The following is a 26,058-nucleotide window of genomic DNA, read 5'->3' as shown; positions in this document are numbered from 1 at the left end:
TAATATCTTCTTCCTCTCTGTAGACTTCTACCTGGCACTCTAAATACAAATTCCTGTGCTTGAGACATAAAACATGATGTGATCTACCCCTCAGCCCTCTCTGCAACCCTGTCTACCTTTATCTCACCTGATATTTGATCTCAAATTTCACACTCCAGCTAATCTACACTATGTCCTCCCTGCCAACAACGTACACTCTCCTGGACTTCCCATCATTTGTGCCCCCTCCATCCCTGCATGAGATTCAGGAATCACCAGGAAGCCATCACCAGTCTCCCCTGGCTGGGTTCTGGAAGATGCCCCCTTATGACTGCTACAATCTGAAGTGGTTGACCAGCTCTAAAATAAATAAGTTTTGGTTTCAGGGAGGAATGTACAGCTCAGTGGTAGAATGCATGCCTAGCATGCATGAGGTCCTGGGTTCAATCCCCAGTACCTTCATTAATTAATTAATTAGTAGTAAAGTAATTCAGTACATAGATAAACCTAACCCACCCCCTTCACCACCCAAAAAAGTTTTGGTTTAATTTTAAAGCAGATACAAGTGTCAGAATTTTTCTTGTATAAATCACACCCATGATACATCATCTACAACCTCTAAGACTTGTGAAGCTCTCTGCACAGGACCCTCTATATTTTTCCAATTCATCCCTCACCCCTATACATCTGTTGTCTCATCAATACCTAATTAGTTTTTTTAAGTGAAGTTTTTTTCTTTTTTTAAAGTCTTTCCAGAGCATTCAGCTTGCCAAACAACTCTTCCACCTGGCATTCCTAGTTTATCAGTTCAGATGATAAGATTCAAGGACAAGTTTCCAGTTAATGCCTCAATGTTCAGCTTCACTCAAATGAGACCCAGCTATGATATTAGCAATGCCATTAGTATCACTGGCTTCACCAATAAATCTCCTGAAAATGGAAAGCTTCAGGGAATGATTCAGGGTCATGAAACACAATCAGGTTTCCAGTAAACCTGGGGCCCTGGCACTGCTGTCCAAGGAAGTAAAATGGGGGAAGCAGAGTCAAAAACCCCAGTGATACTCAGCGAAGCCCATCTCAGAACGAGGTGGCCTGTTGTCCCATCCTGAGATGCCACGGCAGATGCCGGCTGGACCAGCAAGCAGGGAAGAGGAAGTCTTGCCACAAAGACTTGTTTAGGTGACCACAAAGAGGAGACAGAAATCTGAAAACAATTTGGGGGCAAGTCCCACGTGTGTACAACACACACCAGATTAGGGGCCTTACTGATTTTCAGGGAAATTCACAAACGAGGAAAGATAACATATTTAAAGAGAAACACCACACAGGTGATTGGTTTCCTGCTCAAAGGCCCTGGATGGGGCAAACTCTCTAAATGTTCAAATACAAATTCCTAGGCAAGTCCTCAAGGCTGTCTAAAATATAGACCTTGATTCACGTAGAGCCTTGCACAAACCATATGCACCAGCCACAAACATTATTTTCTTTGCTTTACAGTTTAAAGTAAGATGTGCATCAAGCTACTTGCTTTGAAAGGGTTACATATCAACAAAGCGCTTGCTCCTTGAGGGTGTGTGTGTGTATATTTGTGTCTACACATGTTCACATTAATACACACACACTAATGATAAAGCACTGAGCTCTGCTGTCTGAAATCAAATATATCTGAATTCCTAACTTCAGTGAAAAGAACGTTATTGTCCACAGTACAAAGTCATGGAGTTGGGTGTTCAGATCCCTAACAACAGATTGTTCAGATCCTTTGTTGATAGTTTATCAGAGAAGTCAAAATTTCAACTGCTACTTGGGTATTCAGTTCAATTAAGCCACAAAGGTTTTTTTTCCCCCATAGGATGATAGATTACATGCAGTTTATATATTTTTAACAATAATATTTAATAATTTAACTTGTTAAAAGTATAAACATGCCATTTTCTCTATAAAGGGGACATTTACAATTACTAGTATTAGTTGAATGTTGAATCACTTGTTCATAAAGTTTTAGTGTAAAGTTTCTAGTTTTAAACAAAACCCAAGTATTTGCGAATTTGCTCTCGACACAGCTAATTCTTCCTTGTTTACATACTATTACCACAGAGCCACTTACGCCACAGTCCAAACAAATGTGCGTGAAAATTTGTGTAAACAGAGTGCCCTCTACTTCCTGACCTTTCTGATACTCACGCCTCAAAAACAATCACAACTTCTCTGATACTCAAGTTGAAGACCAGGCTTATCACAAAGTCAAGGAAGGTTCTTGAAAATAGTAGTTCCCAAACTATGGGATTTTACAAATCAGCAAAAATTTCTAACAGAATTTTTGGAGAAGGTAAGTAAGGAGGTTTGTCTATCTTTAATTCAAAAGACAAAATAAAATAAATAAAAGTCCAGGACCACAATTTCAAAAAGGTTTAGATCACAAATACCATGGGATCATATTTATGAACACTTCTATGACTTGGGGACGAGGTACAGGCACCTGATGACAAATAATTTAAATATAAATATTACTAGAGACTCCACTTGGGGCTACCCTCATTAAGAATCCTCCAATCAAAACACGGGCAATCTTCATCTCCCTCAAGGGCATAAAGAATACAACTCAGAAATGTAACATAAATATCTCCAACTAATCACTCACTAGCTGTGTGACCCCGGACAAATGACATAACTTCTCTGGGCCTCGTTTCCCTCATCTCTGAAACCAGCACAACAACTGTATGTACCTCATGGGGTTGCCAGGGAAGATGAAATGAGAGATTATAAAAATTTAAAACGAGGCTTGGCACCCAAGAAGCAGTCACTATACGTTAGCTAGGATGTTAGCTAGGTAACCTGGACTACAAAGACGTTCACCTTATGTGCTGACTTTAAAATACCTGGGTAAGAGCCTCTTGAGTGTATTTACAAAATTAAGAAACAAAAAGACTGAGTAAATTCAGCCTCGCAAAAAAAAAAAAAAAAAAAATCCTACATCATCCTTATTTCTTCACTTTAACTCAGCTAGATGCCAACTGGTGTCTGGAAGCCACTGCCCTAACATGTGGGAGGGGAAGGAGAAGACTGCAGAGAACCACTTCTGTCCGTGGACTAAGTACAGTTTCCAGGAGATCAATGATAGAAGACCTAAGTACTGATCTGCCTCAGTTTATGAAGCTGTGCTATGGGTGAGTGGATAACACAGAATTCAGCCCTGAGCCTTCCCTTTAACGGACTACGCAAATACTGGTGATTCAAAACAATTTTTTAATAACCCTATCAAAAGTGTCAAACACACTTTTTTTTTTTCAGCATTATGTCCCTCCTGTGCTTAAAATGCTGTGGTGGTCTCCCATTTCATCCAGAATAAAACTCACCACCTGGCCAGCAAATTGGCTGACACTTCAAGCAGAATTTTCTTATCTCAGTCAATTTGTTACTGGAGTAATACAGTCTGCCCCTGACTTCAGCCTGGCTTCCTCCAAGTGCCCCTGCTCTAGCCTGTGACACAGAAGGAGGGCCCTGTCCTCAGCTCCCTTTCCTCCATTCCTCAGCATCAGACTTAATTGGAAACAAAAGTAAGTTCTAACCCAATGGTCCATGATTCTGAACTCTTACAAAACCAACAAAACTATCATTGTCTCACAGAAAAAGTAATCAAACATGGAGGCTCTGGATTGAAAAGTTTACATGGATAAATATAATTATACTTTTTCTCTATCTATTTGACTTTAATTCTCCTGAAAAGTATGATCATATGCTTATCTTCAGTAAGAAAAAAATTTTTAATGTCAATGTTAGTTTGAACATTGTTAAGTGGAAATCTTAACTCCCTATTCATAAACATTCCTAAGCTTTGAATTTTGATGTGCATTCTTTTTGTTACTATAAATTCCGCCAAGATTTGTGGATCAGGATGGACCACAATCTCCAGCAAGGGAAACTTCTTGACAGGGAAATTCCCAAACCTTCCTAAACTCAAGTGTTAGATTTAGAAGGACCCAAGTTCCATCAACTTCCTTGAGTACAGCTGGTCATTAGATGCTTATCCGAAGAATCAGATGAGAGATATTAAAACCGATGTCAGCAGCAGGTTTTACTAAGAACACCAAATACAAAGGCAGACAGGAAACCTCAACCTCAACTCTGAAAGGGGCTAACAAAACTCTTTAGACAGTTGATGGGCGATACAAGAGACCGGAACATCACTTCCATTTCAGATTCCCATGCACTTGAGATGGTGCTATTGTTTGCAAAGATAATATTCAGGATACCTGTATGCTCTGACCCGACTTTTTAAATTAGAGGATTAAGTCAAAGTGGATAAAATTTCCTACAAAGGACTAAACCACCTCATCAATCAATCGATCGATCGATCGATCCATGTCTTAAACGAAACCATAAGGTGAGCCAAGCTAAGTGTCATTTTGACCTTGCTGCGCTTTAATTCAGGAGCCTATTTAGAAATGTAACAAGCAAACTACTTCATTCGGCTCAGCTAGCAGAGCTAATAGGCTTCTAATTAATTTCCAGAAGATTGCTGTTATAACTAACAGGTTTTAAACATTTGGTTGATTGGGGAAAATGAATTGAATATAATGTATTTGATTTGGAAAATTAGTTTTCATTCTATGTGCTTACCATAAGAGTGTTTATTTTAAGTTTACATGATTCCATTAAGAGTCCCAGATCACCACCAGGTTGTTTTCATCGTTACAGAATCCCATCCAACTTAAAAAAAAAAAAATCAATTTACATTTGGGTTTTTGTTGGCTTTTGAGGACAGGTTAAAATCATTTCTGCGGCTTTAATAAAAATCTTCACTGGCTAATACAGCAACAGACCCCAACACTTCAAAATGGTCCCAGCGATACTTCTGCAAAAGCCCACTCATCGAATGCAAATCCTCTGAAGAAAGGCCTCCGCGCACAAAGTAAGATGAACCAGTCACTGTATTGTTTATGAAGTTTCACTTGATTCCTCCTGACAACCATTTAAAAAATGAATGTCGGGAAATGTCCCTCAAAGAATGAACAACAATGGCAGGGATCAGAGCCTTTATATTCAGCTAATACTATCTTTAAAAGGAGAAAATATTTCTTCCTGAAGGGATTAGGGAAGCTTTATTAAAGACACCTGCAAACAAAACAAGTGACAATAGATCTTTATCATAATTGATAACTGAGTCATCCTTTATACAAAAACTCCTTTCTTGAAGACAATAACACTGAGATTTACGAACGCTATTAGATTGGGGGTGGGGGGAATCAGCTAATTGGGACTACTCATATTCAACAATGAAAAGTCTCATCAAGATTAAGTTAGCCCCTTGTCTCTGAGGACAAAGAGAAAAACAGCGAGACCAGAGTTCTCTTCTCACGGTACTGACAATGTTTTACACCAGAATCAGGTAGCATCTATCCCTGTCCTACTGTGCATCATGCAAAAATCTGTGACAGGTTCGGATTATGAGGACTAAACTAACCATGTGCGAAGCACACAGCTGGCCAGCCAGCTTTGGAAAAGCCGAACGTTGGCCGAGCTTGCAGGAGCAAAGAAACAGAACCACTCACAAAACCTCAAAGAAATCAACAGTCACTGTCAAAACATGACACTGCTTTATTGAAAGATTGCTTCTGGGGATAAATTACGTAGCTACGCCCAGGAGGACACATTTATAAAATAAGTCTGTAAAAGTGAAGGGAAAAAAAACAATCAGACATCTTAGTAGTAAGATAGTAAGAGTCCTTTTCCTCTGAGACTCCGCTTACTGCACATCGGTAAACAGAGATGCCTTTGCCCATTAGCTATGCTGTTTGCAGTCAGATAGTCATTGGGACATTTGTGTGTGACTGACAGGAATGCCTAGAATCATTTCAGGCTTACTACTGATTTTTCTCACATAGCTAAGGTTCCAAAATATATGTTTTTGGCTCCTTTTATAACAATGGCTTCATAAGTGACCCTAAGTCTTGACTTAAAGATCATTTGAGCACTAAAACAAAAAACTGGGGGCAGGTAGCTACAGGATGTAACCGAAAGTGGACACTCCAACTCCAGCCTTTCCTTTTCCTGGCCTTCGAACGAGTTCATGATTAGACTGCTATAAACTGGCACCTATGGAAGGTGACAAAGGTTCAAACTCATGAAGCTTTAGCAACAGCAACTGGGACTTGAGAATATGTGCAGCTTTTCACAAATGCATTTCATTTCCAAAATAAACGCTTGGAAATGAAGAAGAAAGTCCCCGCAGCCTAAATCACTGAAAAGTAGAATTCAACAAGGGAAAAAACATCCCACGTGAGCAAGGATCCTTCAAGAGGAGCTGAGAGACGGGGCACTCACATTTTTCAGAACCTCAAGTTCACAGAGAAAACAAAGGCTGGATAGAAGGTATTACTGTGGGGTTGTTGGTTTTCTTAAAAGACACCTTAAGACTTGGAGCATCAACGTGTGAAAAGAAAAGCTGCCTACAAAAACAAAACATTTTCTGAGATGACTTTGATCCCAAACTCAAATTATTGGCTTAAACGAACTTGCCTTTAAAGGCTTTTTATCCTCAATAACTGCTCTCTATTGTCCTTGTTCAAGTATTATTTTCACCTTATTATTACTAATCTTTTCTTTGTAAGTAACCACACCTGGCTTTATCCAAAAAAAAAAAAAAAAAAAAAAAAAACAGTGCAGTAAATATTTGTCCTTTGTGGTAATACAATGCATAATTTAGTTAATCTCGGCTATCTTTCCGTGAGAGGTGATTGTTTCTACAGTATGAAATGTGCTCACAGTGAAGGGAATCCAGGCCAGATACCTGGAAGGCAGAGGGAGAACCACTTACCAAGCATGTCCCTGCTTCGAACCAACCTTGACATGACTGTGTAGCCACGCCTCCACCAGGCATTACTCACGGGAACTCAGCCTCCCAACCACAACCGCACCTTTCTTTTACAAACACGGCCTTTTGCTTAAGATAACATGACACAGCGCCAAGCTGCAAGGCCCACCCTCAACCCCCGTGAAAAGGCCTTGAAAAATAGGCACTTTGCTTTTCCCTGTGAGAACCCTGACACGACGGTTACGTTACCTGGATGAAGTCTAGAAACGTCAGGGGCAGCAAGTCATCCATGTGCCCAATGTCTTTGGAGAAACGATTTAAAATTCTTCCTGCAACAACAGGATATGAGAAATTACTAACTTCCCCAGGTAGTCCCTTTAAGAGAAACAATTCATGAACAAATTAAAACAATATTTTACAGGCATATATATTTAATATATTACGATTCATATGAAATAAAACGGTATCAGTGGTAAAGGAAGAGAAAATAGGATGATACTTAAAAAGAAACAAAAACACCACCAAACGGCAGTGGTAGGGGAGCTGAAACGTGGTACTGATCTTTAAATTTAAAAAAAAGGGGGGGTGTGTGGAATATTTTGTGGCAGTATCCAGGAGAATTGATGAATTTTAGAATATTTCCTCCTTTCAGATCCATCCAACCTAAGACTTCAAAGTGCTAAACTGGTATATAAACTGCAAAATACATAAATACATCCTAACTGTACCCCCAATTTTGCATTTTTTATCTTGATAAATGATACTTTTAAAATAAATGTAATTATAACGTCTGGGCAATTTTTTAACCACAAGGATGGTGCACAGCACCTCACATTTCAGGAAACTTTGGATTCCTTCAATTTCCAAGTCGTGTGTTTACTACCAGTCATTAAGTTGTTACCACCAGAGGTGCACCGGGCGTGAACAACTCACGACTCATGCGTAAGCATCCAAGGCCAGAGGGATGTAGGCAGGAAAACAGAATTACAACTTAGTATCATTTATCATCACTGATTTTATTTCCCTTCTCAGAATCCATGAAGACAGTGTATCCTAAAGGGTGCTGAACTGGAACATGAGGACTAATAGAAATTAAATCTCTTGAGTTCTATTATTTTTAAGTTCTATTAAGAATGTAGTCTTTTTAATGATTTAAGTCAAAGAAAGTATATGTACACAAACACCCACATACACACTCGTGAGAATGTGTTAGGGACCCTGAACTTCTTTTGTAACTGAGGCTTCAGGAAGGCGGCCTGCAGGTGAGATGGGGGACCTCTGCCTACGCTTCCTGACTCTGTCTCAGGTGACTTCCTCCCCAGGCCCTTCACATTCGTCTACAACCAGACCCTGAGCGACCAGAGGCTGGGGCTGAGTTTGCACTGCCCGGAGGTGCTGGCTCTGAGGTCGTCCACAGGGCGCCTGGCTGGCCGGAAGCACAGGGTGTGTCCCAGCCAGGAGCTGGAGAGACTGAGGGCTTCCGCTCTCGGCCACGCCAGACCAGGCCATTACAGGCTGGGCCTCACTTCTCCCGGCCCAGGCTTAGGAAGTACAGACTCCAGAAACTGAGTTCTAGTGATGCCTTTGGAAGGCCCAGTGACAATTTTCATGAGCCTCTAAGCATGCCTGCTTTAGAGGGTGATTCTCAGGATTAAATGGGCTCACGCATGTGAAAGAACCCAGTCACAACCCAGGTGAGTTAACAGGTGCTCAAAGCACCAAGGTGAGAGGTAATGCAGCAGATCACCTGGGAGAGTCGGCCAGGCCCTGCAGGACGGGCAATGTTAAAATTCAGATTCTGATTCAGTAAAGTTACAGGGGAGCTAGAGATTCTGCATTTCTTCCAAATTCCCAGGTCATGCCTTTTCTGTTATCTTCCAGACCGAGATGTGAAAGGCAAGAGGCTGGGTTTTACTTAACCAGCTGTGCATTGAGAACATTAAAATCAGTTGGGTGACTTTTTACACATTCTTGTGGATTCTGTGGCCCACCTTGTCATATCATAACTCCTCAAAAGTAGCAATGGCAAAATAAGGAAAATAATGGTGGGTTTGCAGAATGTTGCATCTAGCTTTTGGATTGACTATGCTGCAATCAGAGCTGTGATTTCAAGTTCACAGCCTTGAAGTCTGAAAGTTTCCTCAAAGGTCTCCAGATGAACGCCGTATGAACAATTCCCTTCACACATGGCATGTCTCTTCATCCAAATAACACATGGCCCCTGCTGTGATATCTCCAGGGACACAGAGGGAAGGGGGTTCATGGCGAACAGGGGGAACCCAATCCATTTTCAGACTGTTAGACAAGGCATTCTTACTTTAAACTGAATGGAACATCCAACTTCTGCTGTTTATTCTGCCCTTATAACCACACAAAGTATAACTAATTTCTCTTGATATGACAGGCTTCCAAATACTTGAAGAAAGTGAATCATATCCTTTCCAGCGACTACTCCTTGGTGCCTCAATGATCCCTCATAAGACACGGTGTCCTATCTTGGCCACTATCTCTTGCCCAGACTTAGATGGCCAGTCTTAGTTAATGCCTGGTGCCCAGGATTAATATTAATGCCCCAGGTAATGCTTGATTTCCTTGGGGCAAAGAGGTATCACCACCTACCCATCCTGCATAGCCAATCACAAAGCATAGCCAATCAAGGAATATTCTGTTGCCCAGATCACACTTTGGACATGGTTACAATGAAAATCGACGTCGCTCCCATCTGTACTGCTTATGTAAACAACTCTAAGAGTGCAACTCTTCTGACCCAGAAATTCCATTTCTAGGAATGTATCCCCAGGAGTTAATGAGCACATCAAAGATGTTCAGTGTGGCATATCTGTCAAGTCACAAGTAGAAAATAACCTGAACAAGCATGAATCAAGTCTGTAATGTATTATGTAGAGCCTACAGTTTTTGAGGTTTACTCGTGTTGCAGCGTGTCTCTTTGAGCCCCATCCTTTATCCCAGAAATGGTCTTTGGCACCAGCGGGGGAGGAAAAAAACAAATCCCTGGATCAGGCCACACAACAAGTGACCATGACGGTAACAGCAGAGCAGATGTGTTTTGTAGGTGATCTGATCTTCTGAATTTCTTTATATGTATCTAAGGTGGTTCTAGAAATTAATCCTTTTGTTAAGAATTGGCTATTGGTTTGACAGCCCTGCAGAGAATCAGAAGCCACTCTGCAGAGTGCAGGGCCCAGGCCAGGCTCTGAATCTGAGTGTGGAGGGGTGGGGAGGACTGTCCTGATGAGAAGTGGGATTTATGTCCCAGCAGCTTATTTAAAAAACAAAATAAAATAAAATAAAAAGAGCCTCCACTGATCCGCAAATCCCTTATCTGTGAAAGGAAGATGATCATGAGGATAAAAGAGATCACGCTTATACAGGCAGTTTCTAAATTGTAAAGGAGGACAAGTGTGCAAGGTGTCAGTCACATGATCCTGGGATTTTAGAGCTTTAAGGGGCATGAAGGGTCACCAGGGCCAGTAGCTTCCAAACTTCGTCCTGTGAACCATCTGACATTCAAAAGAAGTGCCTTGGAGAATGGGGCAGAAGAGAAGTGGAGGACCAGACACTCCATCTGTCTCCCTTACACCCAACCCTCCCAAACAGAGCCCCTTACATGCATCTGGCTGTTCACAGAGACAGCATTTCAAGAAAGGGTTTGGCAGCTAACAGAAATGTTCAAATCCCTTTGCAGACCAAGTTCCCATGACAAAGGAGACAAGGTCGAACCTTGCTCAGGGTGATGTAATAGTATTTCATACTGGGGTGGGTGCTACTGCCAAGCCATCGTGGGATGTCCACACAGCAGAGAGAGAAGGCACGGAAACCCCACTTGTCAGGGCAGCTTCCTGCAATAAATATCTGTTGTGCCACTTAAGTTTTTTTTTTCCTAAGGATAGTGCCATTGACCATTTTTTCTTCTTCTGGTTCTCTTTCTAAACTCTGCTCACTGTTCATTACAAAGATTTCGTATTTGCTTATGCATCCCAAATCTCCTCTCTCTTCTATGCATGCACCAAAAAAGTCCCTCAATCCTTGCCCCATGTATCCAAATCTCTGCCTTAGCCCTTTTACCTCCTTGAGACTCTTGCTGATAAATGTAGCTCCAGGAATTTGGCATGCACTTGAACTTCCTTATCTTTATTGGACACACTTGGAATAACAGTGCTGCCCTCTCAGGAATCGTCTATAGCCCTGGCCGCAGCTAAGTGACCACAAGTTCCCAGGGGGAGCTAACCCACTGATTCTCCATCAAGCTATTCAATTTCCCTTCTTAAGAACATCGAGGCCACAAGAGAAGAAGGGAAGTGGAGCAGACCCACCTCACCCAGCAGAGATGAGAGGCCAAGAGCCCTGGGGCAATGGCCCTGGGTACCACAAGGACCCAGTTCCCAGCAAAGTTAGCACTGCTCCAGCTCCACACGATGCCCACTTCCTTCCGATCCAGCCCTCCTCATCTGAACTGTTAACACGGATTCTAACTAACTAGATTCTGCCCCTAGCAACCCAACAATCACAAGAGACTTGTTTACTAAAACTAGTTGGGAAGTGGTAGAACTTGTAACAAAAAACTAACCATTTTCGAATACTATTCAGCCATAAAAAACGACAACCTAACGCCATTTGCAGCAACATGGATGTCCTTGGAGAATGTCATCCTAAGTGAAGTAAGCCAGAAAGAGAAAGAAAAATACCATACGAGATTGCTCATATGTGGAATCAAAAAAAAGAAAAAAAGAACATAAATATAAAACAGGAACAGACTCATAGACATAGAATACAAACTTGTGGTTGCTAAGGGGGAGGTGGGTGGGAAGGGACAGACTGGGAGTTCAAAATTTGTAGATACTGGCAGGCATATGCAGAGTAGATAAACAAGATTATACTGTACAGCACAGGGAAATATATACAAGATCTTGTGGTAGCTCACAGTGAAAAAAGTGACAATGAATATACGTATGTTCATGTATAACTGAAAAACTGTGCTCTACGCTGGAATTTGACACAACATTGTAAAATGACTATAACTCAATAAAAGAATGTTAAATTAAAAAAAAACTAACCATTTTCAAGAGGACTACATATTTTCTTGATGACCTATATAACTAATATTTAGAGTGTCACTGGTTGTTTTAAACTAATAGTTTACACGCCCAGAGCCTGCCTCCAACCTCCATCCTCATTTTAGTGCTGAGGACTAAGGAGATCCGGCAAACAAGCAGGGTCTAAAACAGGACAATACACCCTCAGCAAAGACATGAGCAACTTTCATGTTTAAAGACACAGTTTTTCAGACACTTTCTATAAGAAAGATGGTTTCAGTGAGCTTCCAGATTACACCTGGAGTCTATATTCTCAGAACACATCACAATATAATCTATTTTGTGGTTTAACTACTTTCCACGTATATTAGTCAGACTTCACATCTAGATTATACACCCTGAGTAAGCAGGGACCACACTTCACACACTATCAATAACAAAATGCAAAGTACCGGGCGGGGCAGGGTTGTGCTCAAACGGATTTAATAATAAAACATTATAAACTTACTGACTTTCCAACTTTTTAAATTTAAGATGGGAAACCTGTGCAGATGGACTCTTAACAAAAACACAGCAAATCTATGAAATGAACATTTTAAAAGTGGCTCTTAATGAAGAGAGACTGTAAGACATGGAACCCACTCAGTGGCCATCTTGTTACATGACAATTGGGGACATGGCTGGAAAGATTAATTCTGGTCACTGCGGAGTCTGCCTACACTCTTGTCTTCTGCAGGTTGTAAACACGAGGGTGAAATTACCAGGACGTGAAGGGCTCCATCAGATAGAGTGAAGTTCAATCAGAAATAGCCCAACATGCACAAAACAGTGCTTCTAAACTATAATCTGGACGCAAATCTCAGAGAGATCTGGTTAAAATGTACACTCTCAAGAGCTTGGGTGCAGTCTCTGAAATTCTGGATTCCTAACAACCCTCGGGCGATGCAGATGCTAGCCGAGCAGCCACCCTTTGAGTAACAAGGAAGAAACTGAATGTTTCTGGTGACGTTCATTCTGTCTCAAGAACCTTTAAGTTAACCTTGTCTTACTACATGTGTAATTATTACCCTTTTGAATTCCATTCTTAGTTTCCAGGAGACAATGACCACTGGTCTCCTTTTTATTCACCCAAATTAAATCAGAATACTGACATTATCAGAGCAGGGGTTTTATCTGTTTCGCTCACGGCTGTTACCCCAGTGCCTGGAACACTGCCTCACACACAGAAGGCACTTGAGTACAATGTGAGTGAATCCACGAAACAAGCCCCTCTGCTGTAAATAAATGACCTGTTTCCAAATCTCAGTCCCTACTGACATTTCACGCAGTCATTTTTGGTTGGCTGTTGCTCTCCGACCTAGGGAAATTCTTGTTGTAACATGAACTGTCACACTATTACCGGCATACCCCATTAACAATTCCTGGGAAATAACAATAGAATCTGGGTCATAAAATAAATTCTAACCTTTCCCTTTGTGCTTAGTCTAGTTTCACTTGCTCACAGGTACCTCGTGCAGAGGCCTCGCACCCTTCAGCCCAGTCTCTACGTGAATCTGCTGCGCCTCAGCTCAGCGGGCCGCGTGCAGAGATGCTGTACCGAGGTACTGAGGCCGGAGAGGGGGAGCTTGACCCCATCCTGAGGAAGAGGCCTACTGTCCCCTACAGACAGCTCTGAAAGGGCCCAGCTTCCCTGACACAGCGTATGTGGGATAAACACACATGAAGATGCTGGTTTCCTATGCCTACCGCACCTGCCCGCTTACACGCCAACCAACACCAGAACTTGAACTTGGGGACAGGTCCCAGGCGTGTCTTCTGCTGGCTCTAGTGGCACCAGTTTAATGGCAGACAGAGCAGGGGGAAACCACAGGTGGACTAGCCTAAGGGATACACCGCTGGACAGCGGTGGCAGGTTTTCCCCCAGCAATGTGAGAGAAGGCCTTTCTAGAATAATTACACCCTCTGTTCAAAGCCTAGCAGTCTCTTGCCTTTTCATATAATTAAGACGTATTGCAAACAGTAGTTCCAAGGTTTCACCACGTGACATGAGAGATCAGAGGAAATGCGTTTCAAAAGGATGCGTGTACTCTTTCCTTGTCTGAAATCTTGAATGAGATTTTTCTCATTTTCCTTCCCCACCTAAAGATACCAGGGGGTACTGTCCAAGCAACGTGACTTGTAAAAACCCGAATGCCTTGAAGACAGACAGTGATCTCACCATCCACCGTCCACATTCAGCTTCAAGTCTTCCTTCCTCTGGGTCACAACATCCCCTTACTTGGTACCCTTTGCCCTGCTTGCCAATCAGGGAAAGCGTCTTTAACCCCTCGTCAGGGCTTGCAATTTGGATTTTACATTTGTTATTCAGTGTCTATGGGGGAATCTGTAATCTAATGTTGGTGCAGGTTAACAGGATACCCAGGAGGGGACACAGCAGATTCAGGGGCCAGAATGCCGGAAGCACACAGGAGGCAGGTGACAATGACAGAGCAACGGCAGCAGTGGGTGCCACCAGAAGGTGTGACTTCCAGGGTTAGGCTGACAAGTTTTCATGGAGGAAACAGAGCTTGAGCACTTGGAAGGAGGGAAGAGGATGGAGTGATGGAGAGTGGAGTTTGTCCAAGCAGGAGGAACAACACACCTGTGAGGACTAAGAGGTGGGACAGGGCCACGGGAGGACAAATATTTGCCGAGCTGATGGAGAGGGCAGGACCTAAGGAGAGACCAGGTGAGAACGGGAGTGGACAAGGGTGCGGCATGGAGGGGCCTCTGCTGAAAATTCCCTGTGGTCAGAACGAGGTCTGACTTCTCTCTTCAAAGCCACGGTTGTGAGGAGGACATCCTGAGGGGGGTGCTGGAAGGAGCGAGGATGAAGGGACATATCACACATCCTACACAGGCTAGAGAAAGGGGGGGAGCTCCCCAGAAAACAGCCAGTTCTGAGGACCAATCTGGTCTCAGCGTCTGTGAGCGCAGACTGGCCAGCGGGCCAGTGCTACACACCAGACACCTGGGCGGGATCTTGTCCTGTGGTCCTTCTGCTTCACTCATGCTTGGTTTCTAGACCACCACCACCACCTTATGAGCCGTGAGGATGTGCCACACACTGCGTGCACATCATAAGTGAGATGTTGTCCCCATTGTACAGGAGAGGCAACTGAGGCTAAGAGCCAGGAAGAAATTAACTCAAGGAAACTTGAGTTACTTGTGAAGTAGCCAAGCTGGGACTTTGCATCCAGTGTTACAGAGACAAAGAAAATTTATGTTAACACATCTATGCCAAGTAATTACTTCACTGGACACATCATTGAATAGCTTCTAATAAGGGTGAGCCAATAAAAATCCCAGGCAGGGCTGGTGTTAAGCTGGTATGAACAGTGATGGCCAAACCAGCCTGGGCCCCTTCTGATTGGCTAATGTCAGCTCCACTGGAGGCTGAGAACTTTGAATATTAAAAGAGTTCAAGGAGTTACAGGAATTCTCTCTTGGCTAATCATAAAGTATTTAAGATAACGCCACCTCAAAATTAAATTACGTAAGTTATTGAATGTTGAGTGAATAGATAAACAAGCAAACAAATGACTGAAAGAATGAATGAGGACGGATGGTCTAACAAAAGCATAAATGAGTGGGAAAGTCCAGGGGCTTGAGAGCCACCTCATGCCAGGCCTTCGCCTGTCCTGTGATCCAGGGCCATCGGCGTCACCCATTGTGATGGGAAAGGACTGACCTTGAAGGAGTGGATACAACCTCACAAACTGCCCCAGGAAACCACTCTGGGGCAGCCACCATCAATGCTTTGACACAGGAAGGAATCGCTATTCCTAAGCATTGGGGGAAAAGTAGGCAAACTAAACCAGGCTACTTCCTTTATCCCTGGATCTGTGGCACAGGCTGGCATGCAGGCTCATGGCTCTTGTAAGATCAGTTATGGACAGACCAGTGGTCAGCAATACAGAGAAATCTCTCAGTGCCTCTGCAACACCGCGGGGGTGATGAAAGCCACAGAGCGTGCCCACTGTGGGGTGGCCCCAGAGGGATGAGGGCCAGGGAAGAACTGCCGATTTGGAGAGTTCAGAACACCACCTACCAGCTGAGACCTCCTGCCAGGAGTGCACCACTCTGTCCCCGAGAAGGACTTTTTTCCTGACCCAGTGCACACAGCCTGCCCTCCAAGGTGAAACATCTCTCTCGTATCTCTCAGAACGAGCACTGGGGGGGTGGGGGGTTAGAACATGGAGCGGTCTTGCCTGGGGAACGTGTTCCCTCAGAGAGGGCTGCAGCAACACCTGTTAATAAAGGGATGATCTGAGCAGAGAATTCACACTTCCACAAAGGCAAGGATCAGGAAGTCACCATTCAGCGAGCGCAATCAGCCCCGCCCATCTCCAGTGCACACACAAGTGCACACAGTGCTAAGAAATAGGACAGCCAAACATCTGGGGTGAGAACGTGACCAGACTTGAAGACAATGGTCCTTCCCACAAGCCGCCCTATGTAAAGTGACTGAAGATGAGCGGGAGACAGAACAACCCACACCCAAATCTGCTCAGCAGTTTATCTCCAGCGCATCATTTTAGTATCTGGGAACTGCCAACGGATGTTTCACAAATCTGGCTGGGCTGTGTTAAGTGCATGGACCTCTGTTGGGGAAAAGAGCCCAGAAAAGAACACCACCATGAAAAAAGCCACTGTATTACTGTATCCACCACTGTATTGCTTCTTACAAAATTCAGATATAAACTGTAAGAACTGGAAATACTGCTCTAAGAGGGACAATTCTACATGTCTCATCAGTTTGGTTGTTTCTGTTTTGTTTTTTTGGTAGGGGGCGGGTGGGAGGTGGTTATTAGGTTTTCTTTTACTAGGATTGAACCCAGGACCTTGTGCATGATAAGCATGCACTCTACCACTGAGCTATACCGTCCCCCTTGTCTTGTCAGTCATAAAGGATAAGAAGACACATTACTTCTTAGCCAAACCATTGTCACTTCCTCACACGGAATCAGGACCCATTCAAATACCCCACACATCCCTTCCAGGCAGCTTCTGTCTTTGTCACTCCCTGTCCTCGACTTTCTGAAACCAACAGCCAACTTTCCCTCCAACCTCATTCTTCTTGACTTTTTCTGGCACAGCTCACAACTCTAATGACCTTTTTGTTTTTGTTTTGTTTTGTTTTGAAATATTCCTCTCTGCTGGTTTCTGGGACGTAATTATTTTTCTTTCAATCTGTTCATTCCTGCTACCTGGCTCATTCTCTACAAGCAATGACTCCCCTTGTATTTGGAACTCTATCCCCCAGGGGCCATCTCCTCCCCTCTCCCACTGCTCCATTCTCAGAGATTGGTGACACCCAAACCAGAACCTGCACCCAGTCCTGTCTGTCCCTTGACTCTTCACTGTCAGTGTGTCCAGCTGGTGGACATCTGTCACACACGGGAACACAGGATGAACCGAGGAAGCCAAATATACTTGCAGAAAATGTTTAACATGGGCCAATAAATACCTTGAAAAGAATTTCAACATAAAAGGAAACATTTACAGACTTATACAGTCCACCTGAGTTCCCCAAGTACTTTAGTATATTTAAAAAAAAAAAAAAAAAAAAACTAAAATCCCAGTCTCTGTGGGTTTTGATACTTAGATGGTCCGAGAGCTCAGGTTGGCCTGTCAGCAGTTCAGGCAGGTACCGGACAGAGCTGACTTCCCCCAGCGCCGGGCGTGTTTCTACATCAAATAACTTAATCAGAACACAAACTGTTCTTAGATTTCTGTGGACGTAATTAAATAACAATTCAATGCCAATTAATCACAGCCACATAAGAGCCTGTCAGAGAAGAACTCTATACACGAGGCCATTTAATGGCCAAATACCTGGCGGGATTGGTAGTTAAACAATGATTCATTAAGCCTCCTCTGCCACATAATGGCCAGGCTGAACTCCAAGTGAAAAGAATCGAAACTCTTTTGTTCTCTCATAAAAAGACATCAAACTCCTGTGTGTGATATTCCTTCCTTCCTCACTTAGCAGGCAGCTCAATTTGCATGATTCAGGATGCCCTGAGCCGCTCCGAAGGCTCCCAGGCACGCAGGGATGTGCCAGTCCTCCCTGGTCAGGTTCTTAATAGCCACTCTTTTCTTCCCAAATGAAAAGAGTTCAACAGTTGACCCCACCAGCTTAAAATGTTTATTCACACGGAGCAGGGAAAAGACAACCTTCCACCCCAAGGAAAGGCAAGCTCCGGCCATTTCTCCCACGGCAGGTGGTTCCCCACCCGAAAAATCCTTGACCGACAGGACTATCTGTCCAGCAAAAACTGGTTCAACCTTTGTGCTTTGCCGCACCATGACTCGTCCCCTCAGAACACAGCGCCCCAGGAGAACCCAGAGGGCCACTGTAAGTCAGCTGATAGTTCCCAAAGACTGCTCACGTTTGCAGGACGTTTCCAAGAAGGACTCTATTGCATTCCTGCAAGTTCATTTCTTTCAAGGAAAAAGTATCCAGAAAAACGCCACCACTCTGTCTGAGCTGTTTCTTGCCTGTACACGCTTTCAGTTTCACGACTGCCGCCGCTTGTAAGATACATGATTTCTGCCCTTCATTGTTGATTCTAATACGAATTGGAGACCTGAGACTTGGCTGAAAATGGGCTTTATCATGCTTTAAATACAGGTGCTGCTGAAGATTCTACTCGCCTCCCTTCGGAGAGGGGATCGTGGTCTGGCTTTATTGAATGCTGCCGCAATACTTCTTTTATCATGCGTTTACGAATAAAAATTTTAGTGTAAATAAAATTATATATCTTTTCAAATTTATTTTATGAACTTTAAAATTTTATTTTTTTATTGAAGTGTACTCGGTTTACAATGTTTCTTTTTATTTAATAACAAAATACTTACACTACGTAATATTTTTAGAAGGGGAAGTCATGTTTCATAAAAAATTATTTGAAGGATGGTAAATGATCTCCCCCTACCAAGTTGAACTTCGTATAATCGATCAAAGCTAAATATATGTGACATGGTTTTTCATGAAAACGTTGAGAAACTTCATGGACAAATGATTAGCAAAATACATTTCGATTCTGCTTATAAACTCGGTGATACGAAATAAAGATTCATTCTAACTGGGTCTCATTGGATACAAAATATTAAATTCATATGCAGATCATAAGTGTATGTGGTATATACAGCATATTTATTATTTCAAAAAAATATATGAACTATGAATCCAAAACTGCAACGTACTAACACAGTAGCAAGAGGGGAGAAAATGACTTTAATTATAAATACTAAATCTATTTTTGTGGTGCCTCAGCCATAAAACCCACCTTTTGTTTAACGCTGCTCTGACACTCTACAATGCTAACAGCCCTGCATGTGTCTGTTTCTCAGCTAAACTATGACATATGATGATTTTGAAAGGCGAGAAGAAGTCACACTGCATCTGTACATAAAGACCACAGTAAAAAAAAAATTTCCTGCAAATATAAGCAGTTCTACAGTCTATCAAAGTGGTGCCAAAAAGTAGATTTATTCACATTAAGTGCTGACAGGAGAGAAATGTTTCAGCAGTAAGTAAAGTACATTGTAACCCAATCGTCAAATCAATAAAGTCATTAAAACTAGGACTACATTCTTAAAGGAAACGGCGAGGGGAAAGTGAAAAAAGAAACCATCAGGTCGAAGTGGAGAATGTGTCTCCCACACAGCTGACAGTTACCGATCTGGACCCTCTCTTCTCCCCTGTGCCCACAAAACATCTTAGGGTTTCTTATCTTTCTTCATTCATGTGTATTTAGCCTCGTGAACTGCCAGATGGCACTTCTGGCTTCCCCTATAAATACAAATAAAAATAGATGCCATTCTTCTTCTTCTTCTAGTCCACAAACTGACTAAATATGATCATTTTTGTAGACTCTCACAAACCAGCACACTGGCATTGGGCAGAAAGGTGCTGAGATCATTAACATCCACTTACCTAAACTGCCAGCATGTAACAAAATTCAGGTGGGGGGCTTGCCATCTACATTAACTTACAACTTTAAAGAGACTTCTTCTGCCAAGCCTGTCAAAAGGAAGCCAGGAAAGGACTGAAGAAACTGTAAATAAAGCTAAACAGAGTTTGCATTTGATCTCGTTTTCAAGTGTAGGATTGAAAAAAGAGGAAGCATGCCAAGCAAAAGGCGACGGAAGGAGACCAGCAACAAAGAAACGTGCACTCCAAGGGCAAGACCCACACAGGCATCCTGTCTTCAGGGAAGTGTTCTCAGTTCTTCCAGGAGACCTAGTCCTTGCTGCCACGGAGGAGTGGCGCCCAAAGCCACCTCCTAGGATTTACTAGGAAATAAAGAATTTGACCACCTCACACCCATTAAGATAACTCCTATCAAAAACAAACACATGAATTAGAAAACACATGCTGGCAAGGATGTGGAGAAACTGGAACCCCAAACACTGTAGGTAGGTGAGAATGTAAAATGGTGCAGGGGCTATGGAAGCAGTATGGCTGTTCCTTAAAAAAAAATTTCAAAAAAAAAAAGAAAAAGAAAAAGAAACATAGAATTATATCATATGATCCAGTATTTCTACTTCTTGGTCTACACTCGGAAGAGCTGAAAGCAGGTTTGTGAAAGAGATCCATATATACCCATGTTTACAGCAGCATTATTCACCACCTCCAAAAGCAGAAGCAACCCCGAGTGTCCATCGATGACTGAATAGAAAACAGAAATGTGGTGTATATATGTACGCAGCGGAGTATTATTCAGCCTAAAGGAAGGTAACTCTGACACGCCGCAATGCGGGTGAACGCTGAGGAATGGTGTTCTGCTGTGTGAAGTAAGCCCCAGTCATAAAAGGACAAAAACTGTATGATTCCACTTTCTATAAGTAGGAACCTAGAATACTGAGAATAGTACTCAAATTCACAGAGACAGAAGGTAGAGTGGGCGCTGGCAGGAAGCCAGGCATGGGGAATTATTATTTAGTGGCGTCAAAGTTTCAATCTAGGAGTTTCAATCTAGGAAGATGAAAAAATTCTGAAGATTGGATGGTAGTGATGGCTGCACAACAATGTGAATGTAACTAATGCCACTGAACTTAAAAATCATTAAGATGGTACATTTTATGGTACATGTATTTTACCATAACCTAAAAAAAATTTTTTTAAAAGAATAGAGTAGAAGGAAAGATTCAAGCTGATCCTCCTCTCAGAATCCATCCAAACTGTCACACCCACCTACTCCTGGTAACTTAGGTTAGAAATGTGCAGTGTGTCAGGGCCAAGGCGGAGGTGTCTGTTGGGGCAGGAAAGGAGGTCTCAAATTAAAAGGAAACCAAAAAAAGTTGGGTAACCATGGTTTGGGCAGGGAGCAGCATTTCTGATGGTATTTCTTGCATGAATTGGTGACAATGGGAGCCTATGTCAAGTTATATCCTTGAAGTCACTGGTGGCAAGGCTGGAATTCTCAAAGGAGATGAAGGAGAAAGGTTCCTCTCCAACTAGGCCATCCTGGAGGAGATGGAGAATTCCACAGCCCTTTGCAATAACTTCCCCAAGCTTGAGAGCAACTCCTTTCAGCTCTCTCACTTAAGAAGGGGTAAACATGCTGGGGAAAAAGGTGGGTGGAGAATCAAGCACCTTAAATTGTAAAGAGGCATGGGAAGGGTCCAGGACAAAGGTTGTCCAACCTGCCAGCACCTTAGCTGGTTAACACCAGCTGAGCTGCTGCTGCAAAAAGGTTCCTGGGTTGCTGCAAAAAGGTTCCTGGGTTAGTGCACGAAAGCATTGCGGACTTCCGGACAGGTGACACCTAGAGTTGGCCAGGGTGAAGGAAAGCAGGGTAAAGATTATACCTGACGTGGTGTTCTCTGTGGAGAACACTGCATGCATCATTCAGGACAGGAACCAAGGTACTGAGATGCTTTCTTTTCACACACCTCCCTGCCCTGTCCTCCCCCACCTCCCTCCTGACTCCCAACCAGAGGAGATCTGGGGTTAAGGAGCAGAGGCAAGAGAACATCTGCTGATCACTTGAATAACAATGATGGATGAGCCTATAAGTCCACAATCCTTAAAACATTCAGGGAAGAACTTATCAGGATGGCCAGTTGTGTCTGGGCCTTTCTGACTCAGAAGGGAAGCAACTTCCACATCTCCTGACTCTGGCTGATTCTCTTCCCTCCTCAACTTCTGAGGGCGCTGCCTTGTTCAGAGGTGTTGGTCACAGCGGCAGTAATCAGTTACTACGAAAAAGGCTTCCTGTTTTCCATTTAGAAGGTAGCTATTACATATTTTTAAAGTAACATAGAAAATGAAACTCACACTTCTAATGGGCAGTCTTTAAAAGTCTATGTGGCAGAACTACTAATATTCAAGAAGGTTGGAAAAATAATTAATCCTTTTTTTTTTCAAAGAAGAAATAACAGAAACATCAACCATAAAATGTAGGAGATACAGGAGCCCGGAGATGTCCCAGTGAGCTCACAGAAGTCCCTGGCCTGCAGGAGGGTTTCAGGTGAACGCCCCTCACTGGGCAGAGGAAGCGCCCCCACAGGGATGGGTTCCTCACCAGGTGCCTGGTCCCCACGGGGAACACTGCTCAGCACGTGACGTGGACATTGAGAGCTCCTGCTTGGTTCCTGTCATATAAAGCATTCCAGGGACAGGCCTAGTGCTGCAAAGCATTCCTGGGACACGGCTCTTTGATCTTCGTGGCTTTGCCATGTATGTTTCTAAAATTTCTGGAATGCACCCAGGGAGGCAAACTGCCTGACAGAAAACACTATAAATATCGAAATAAATAAATACATACAAACATCTGGAACCCTGATTAAGCACCAGTTTCTGTTTTTTTTTTTTTCCCAGAGAAGGAGGGTTGGGGGTGGAAGAGGAAACATGCCCACTGAATAGCATTTTTATTTTTATGGAAAAATGACCTATGTTTTCCTTATGATAAATCTTCTGATACACTTTTGGAAAGCTCACACCCGTAAGCCACAGGGAAGGGGGAGCGGCTGGTGTTCTGTAACTGCCCCCGACAAAGAGGCAACCTCCATGCTCTTCCAGAACCGAGATGTGACTGCAATTCACTTTTTATATAACTAGCAACAGCTGAGTACCTATGAAATATCAGTCATTATTTAGAACTACAAAAATAAATCCAGGCAACACTCTGTCCTGAGTTTCAAATTGTGTGCACAGATTTTACAGACTCTAACTCATTATACAATAATTTTCTGCGTTTAAGGTTCACAAAAATACGTTGCTTGCTTTCTCCCTGTGAGTCGCTTTGAACGGTCATAAGGACAGAATTTGCCTCGGTTACACCCGATACAATTAAATTAAAACTGAAGAATCAAATGGCCATAAGCCATGTGGCTAAGTGTGAACTAGGACTCAGATACAAAACTTGTTGAAATACTTTCAAGATTTAAAAAAGAAAACCCCCTCAAAATCCCAATCTACCCCATTATGAGGTTCCCGAGGAGATGGGACTTTGGGACGCACAGATAGGTGTGGGATGAGGCGTCCCACCACGGAGATCCTGCTGCTCTAGGGATGGAGATGAAAACCGTTCCCGTGCCCTGCACAGCCCACCCCCGCCTGGCCGGGCCCCCACCGCTCCTGCCCACACTCCCACCACTCGGGTCAAGCGGCCTGGATTCCCTGGTTTCCAGGTCAGGGTCACCGCAACCAGCCATTCCCACCTCCTGGATAACCCAACTCATTCTCTGGTCGGTTCCACCACAGCAGCCCCTCCCCAAGTATGCTTAAGTCACCCTGAAAGTAGAGACAGCGCTCTGGGCCTCTCCTTTCACATGGCCGATCACAGCCACACTGCGATGGTTACAGATGCACTGTCCAGCAGAACACACACAGGTTTGGATGAGAGCCCTCCTGCTAAGGGTTTGATAAGTATTTCTCACCAGATGGATGAAAGAATAAGTGAATGTGTTTAGAAACTGTTGTGGTTTTTTTTGTTTGTTTGTTTGTTTGTTTTTTGCTCTGTTTAGAAAAGTCATTATGGGAACCTCATGATAAGAATGGAGGCCAATGCTGAGGCAGACTGGCACTGACCTCCCAAGGGAGCGATGAAAGAGGGCACCAAAGGTCGGCATCAATTTAAAAGGGGGTGGGGGTAGTCACTGGTCAAATTCAAATGCACAGGAATGTTCCACCTCAACTCAGAGACATGGCCCTGTGACAAAAGCAGGAGGGCCAGCTGGGGGGTGGTGGGACATCCCCAGTTCCAAGCCCACCCTTGTCTGGGCACCCACACTACACCACCCACACCCAGTGTGGACCTAAGCGGTTAGAAACAGCATGCACCCGTATATGGTTCCAGTCCGCCTACGCCTCAAGGCAGGAAGCACCTATGGAAATCGTTTAAACCTAACAAAGAAAAGATTTCATCCTGCTCTTCATTCTAATTCTGTTCTTTGCAGCTTCAAGGTATCTAAGGATCCCAGTGTTGTTATCAGATACTGCGTCTCCGCTCAGATCGATCCTGTACCACTCCCCATCTCAGCAGCTGTTCCAGTAGGAAGAGATTTCGGTGCCAAATATCTGAGTGGCGGTCACACCTTCATCAACAAGTGCTCCCGAGACTGCACAGCGTCCCCTGGCCTGAAGCCGGCAGCAACCCAGACGGAAAAGATGGTCCGCTCCAGCGCTCATTCTGGTATGTTCTACAGTCCACCACCTGACCGGATTCTGTGCTGCCTCAAATATCCCCCCTCCCTCCATCAGGAATGGTCCTACTTCACCAGCCTTGCCTCAGCCTCTCCTTCTTCCAAAGGCTCTCCTCACCATGAAGTCACACCCACTCAAAATCTCCCACATCACCCCCAGCCCAGTGTGCGCCCACCATCCCCCCACCACCCCGCATAAGGGATGCACCCACAGGCCCATCGTTTCCTCAGCTGTGGGGAGGGGGTGTGTCCCTTCTCCTGTCTCCCTTGGAGGGGAGGGCAGGCAGTCCACGGATCCTCCATGACTCTAGACGAGAGGCAACAAAGATGGTCTGATGACAAGCTACAGGCTGCCCCAGGAATGTGCAGGGGTGTGAAAACCTGATGTGGAACTGAAACCTTTCTCCTTGCACAAGTAAACAACATGAACAGCAAGCCTTCTCAGCAATCCAGGCTACCAAGGACTGCACAGGGTACCGGCCCTGGGACTCAATGTGCATTCCTTCTGGGAAAGTTAAGAAGACAACCACAGAATAATGGCCTCTCGCGCATTCTTCCACACAAAACTCTAGGAACTAAGAAGAGAGTAGAAATGTCTGTGTAAGGGGAAAGGGGCTTGAGGAGGGTTTGAAATCTGTACAGAAGACATGTAGCTAAACTTTGAAGGAAATTCTCTATTGGCAGAACCTGCAAGTGCCTGTCCATCATTCCTGGTAAAACCCGAACTGACGCGTTTGCAGGAGTACTCTTGGCCTGGTATTTATGGATTTGCCTGGCAAAGCCTTGCACACTAGTTCTTCTTTTTCCTCCAAAGGCATATCCTGCCCAACCTTCCCACCACTCTCAGGGTATGTCTGCAGTTGTATCCTACACGAACAAATATTCATCTCCTGAGAGCTACACCGCACATGCGGTTCATGCATATTAGGGGGAAATCAGGCTTCTGCAGGACATCAAAGTCCTCTCAGACCAAGACCTTAACTGTGTTCCTTACCAGCATTCCAAACTTGGTTGCATTAAATAAGGCCTGTGCGGGCTTGTAATGAAGTCAGTTCACTGCAGGATCCCAGCCTCTCGGGCAGTCAGGGGCTCACAGGCCTCAGATTTAAAGTCCGTGTTGCCCATCGCCGAAAGCTTTACTCAGAGCTGAGTGGACTCACTAGTCACAAATCCGGAATGGCTAATATTTTCATCAGAAAGGAGTAAGAGAGCTTTAAAGTGCCAGGAGGTTACAACGTGAAGGCCAAGAAAAGGTTCAAGGCTGAATGGGCTGCGCCTTCAAATGCTGTGAAAAGTCATCAAAACGGGCGTGGAGTAGAGTCCAACACTGTTTTCTTTTCTCAGATCAAAACACATTACTCCTTATCCTCAGATTTTTAGGTCAATTCACTTTGCACCTGGGTATCATTTTTTTCCCGTCTTGTCCAGACTCAGTCTTGATCACCCGGCCATTTTTGCCAGGTGGGTGGCCTCAGTCTCAGCAAAGGAAACAAAAAGGCCCAAAAGTCCAAA

General features: G+C 43.7%; 1 protein-coding gene across 5 annotated transcripts in view; it reads right to left on the bottom strand.

Annotated features, from left to right (window-relative positions):
* Positions 1-26,058, bottom strand: part of ABCC4 (ATP binding cassette subfamily C member 4 (PEL blood group)) — a 189,924-nt gene that overhangs the window by 53,394 nt on the left and 110,472 nt on the right. For all 5 annotated transcript variants that reach the window (XR_010383585.1, XR_010383587.1, XM_010980230.3 and 2 more), the window contains one exon: positions 7,043-7,122. Coding sequence is in view for 3 of the 5 variants with exons in the window: in XM_010980230.3 (XP_010978532.3) it covers positions 7,043-7,122 (80 nt within the window). In the remaining 2 variants the exon portion in view is untranslated. The remainder of the gene's footprint in view (positions 1-7,042; positions 7,123-26,058) is intronic.

The sequence above is a fragment of the Camelus dromedarius genome, chromosome 13 (assembly GCF_036321535.1).
Source record: "Camelus dromedarius isolate mCamDro1 chromosome 13, mCamDro1.pat, whole genome shotgun sequence".
Lineage (NCBI taxonomy): Eukaryota > Metazoa > Chordata > Mammalia > Artiodactyla > Camelidae > Camelus > Camelus dromedarius.
Note: the sequence above shows the minus strand (reverse complement) of the source record. Positions and strands in the feature narration are given on the sequence as shown.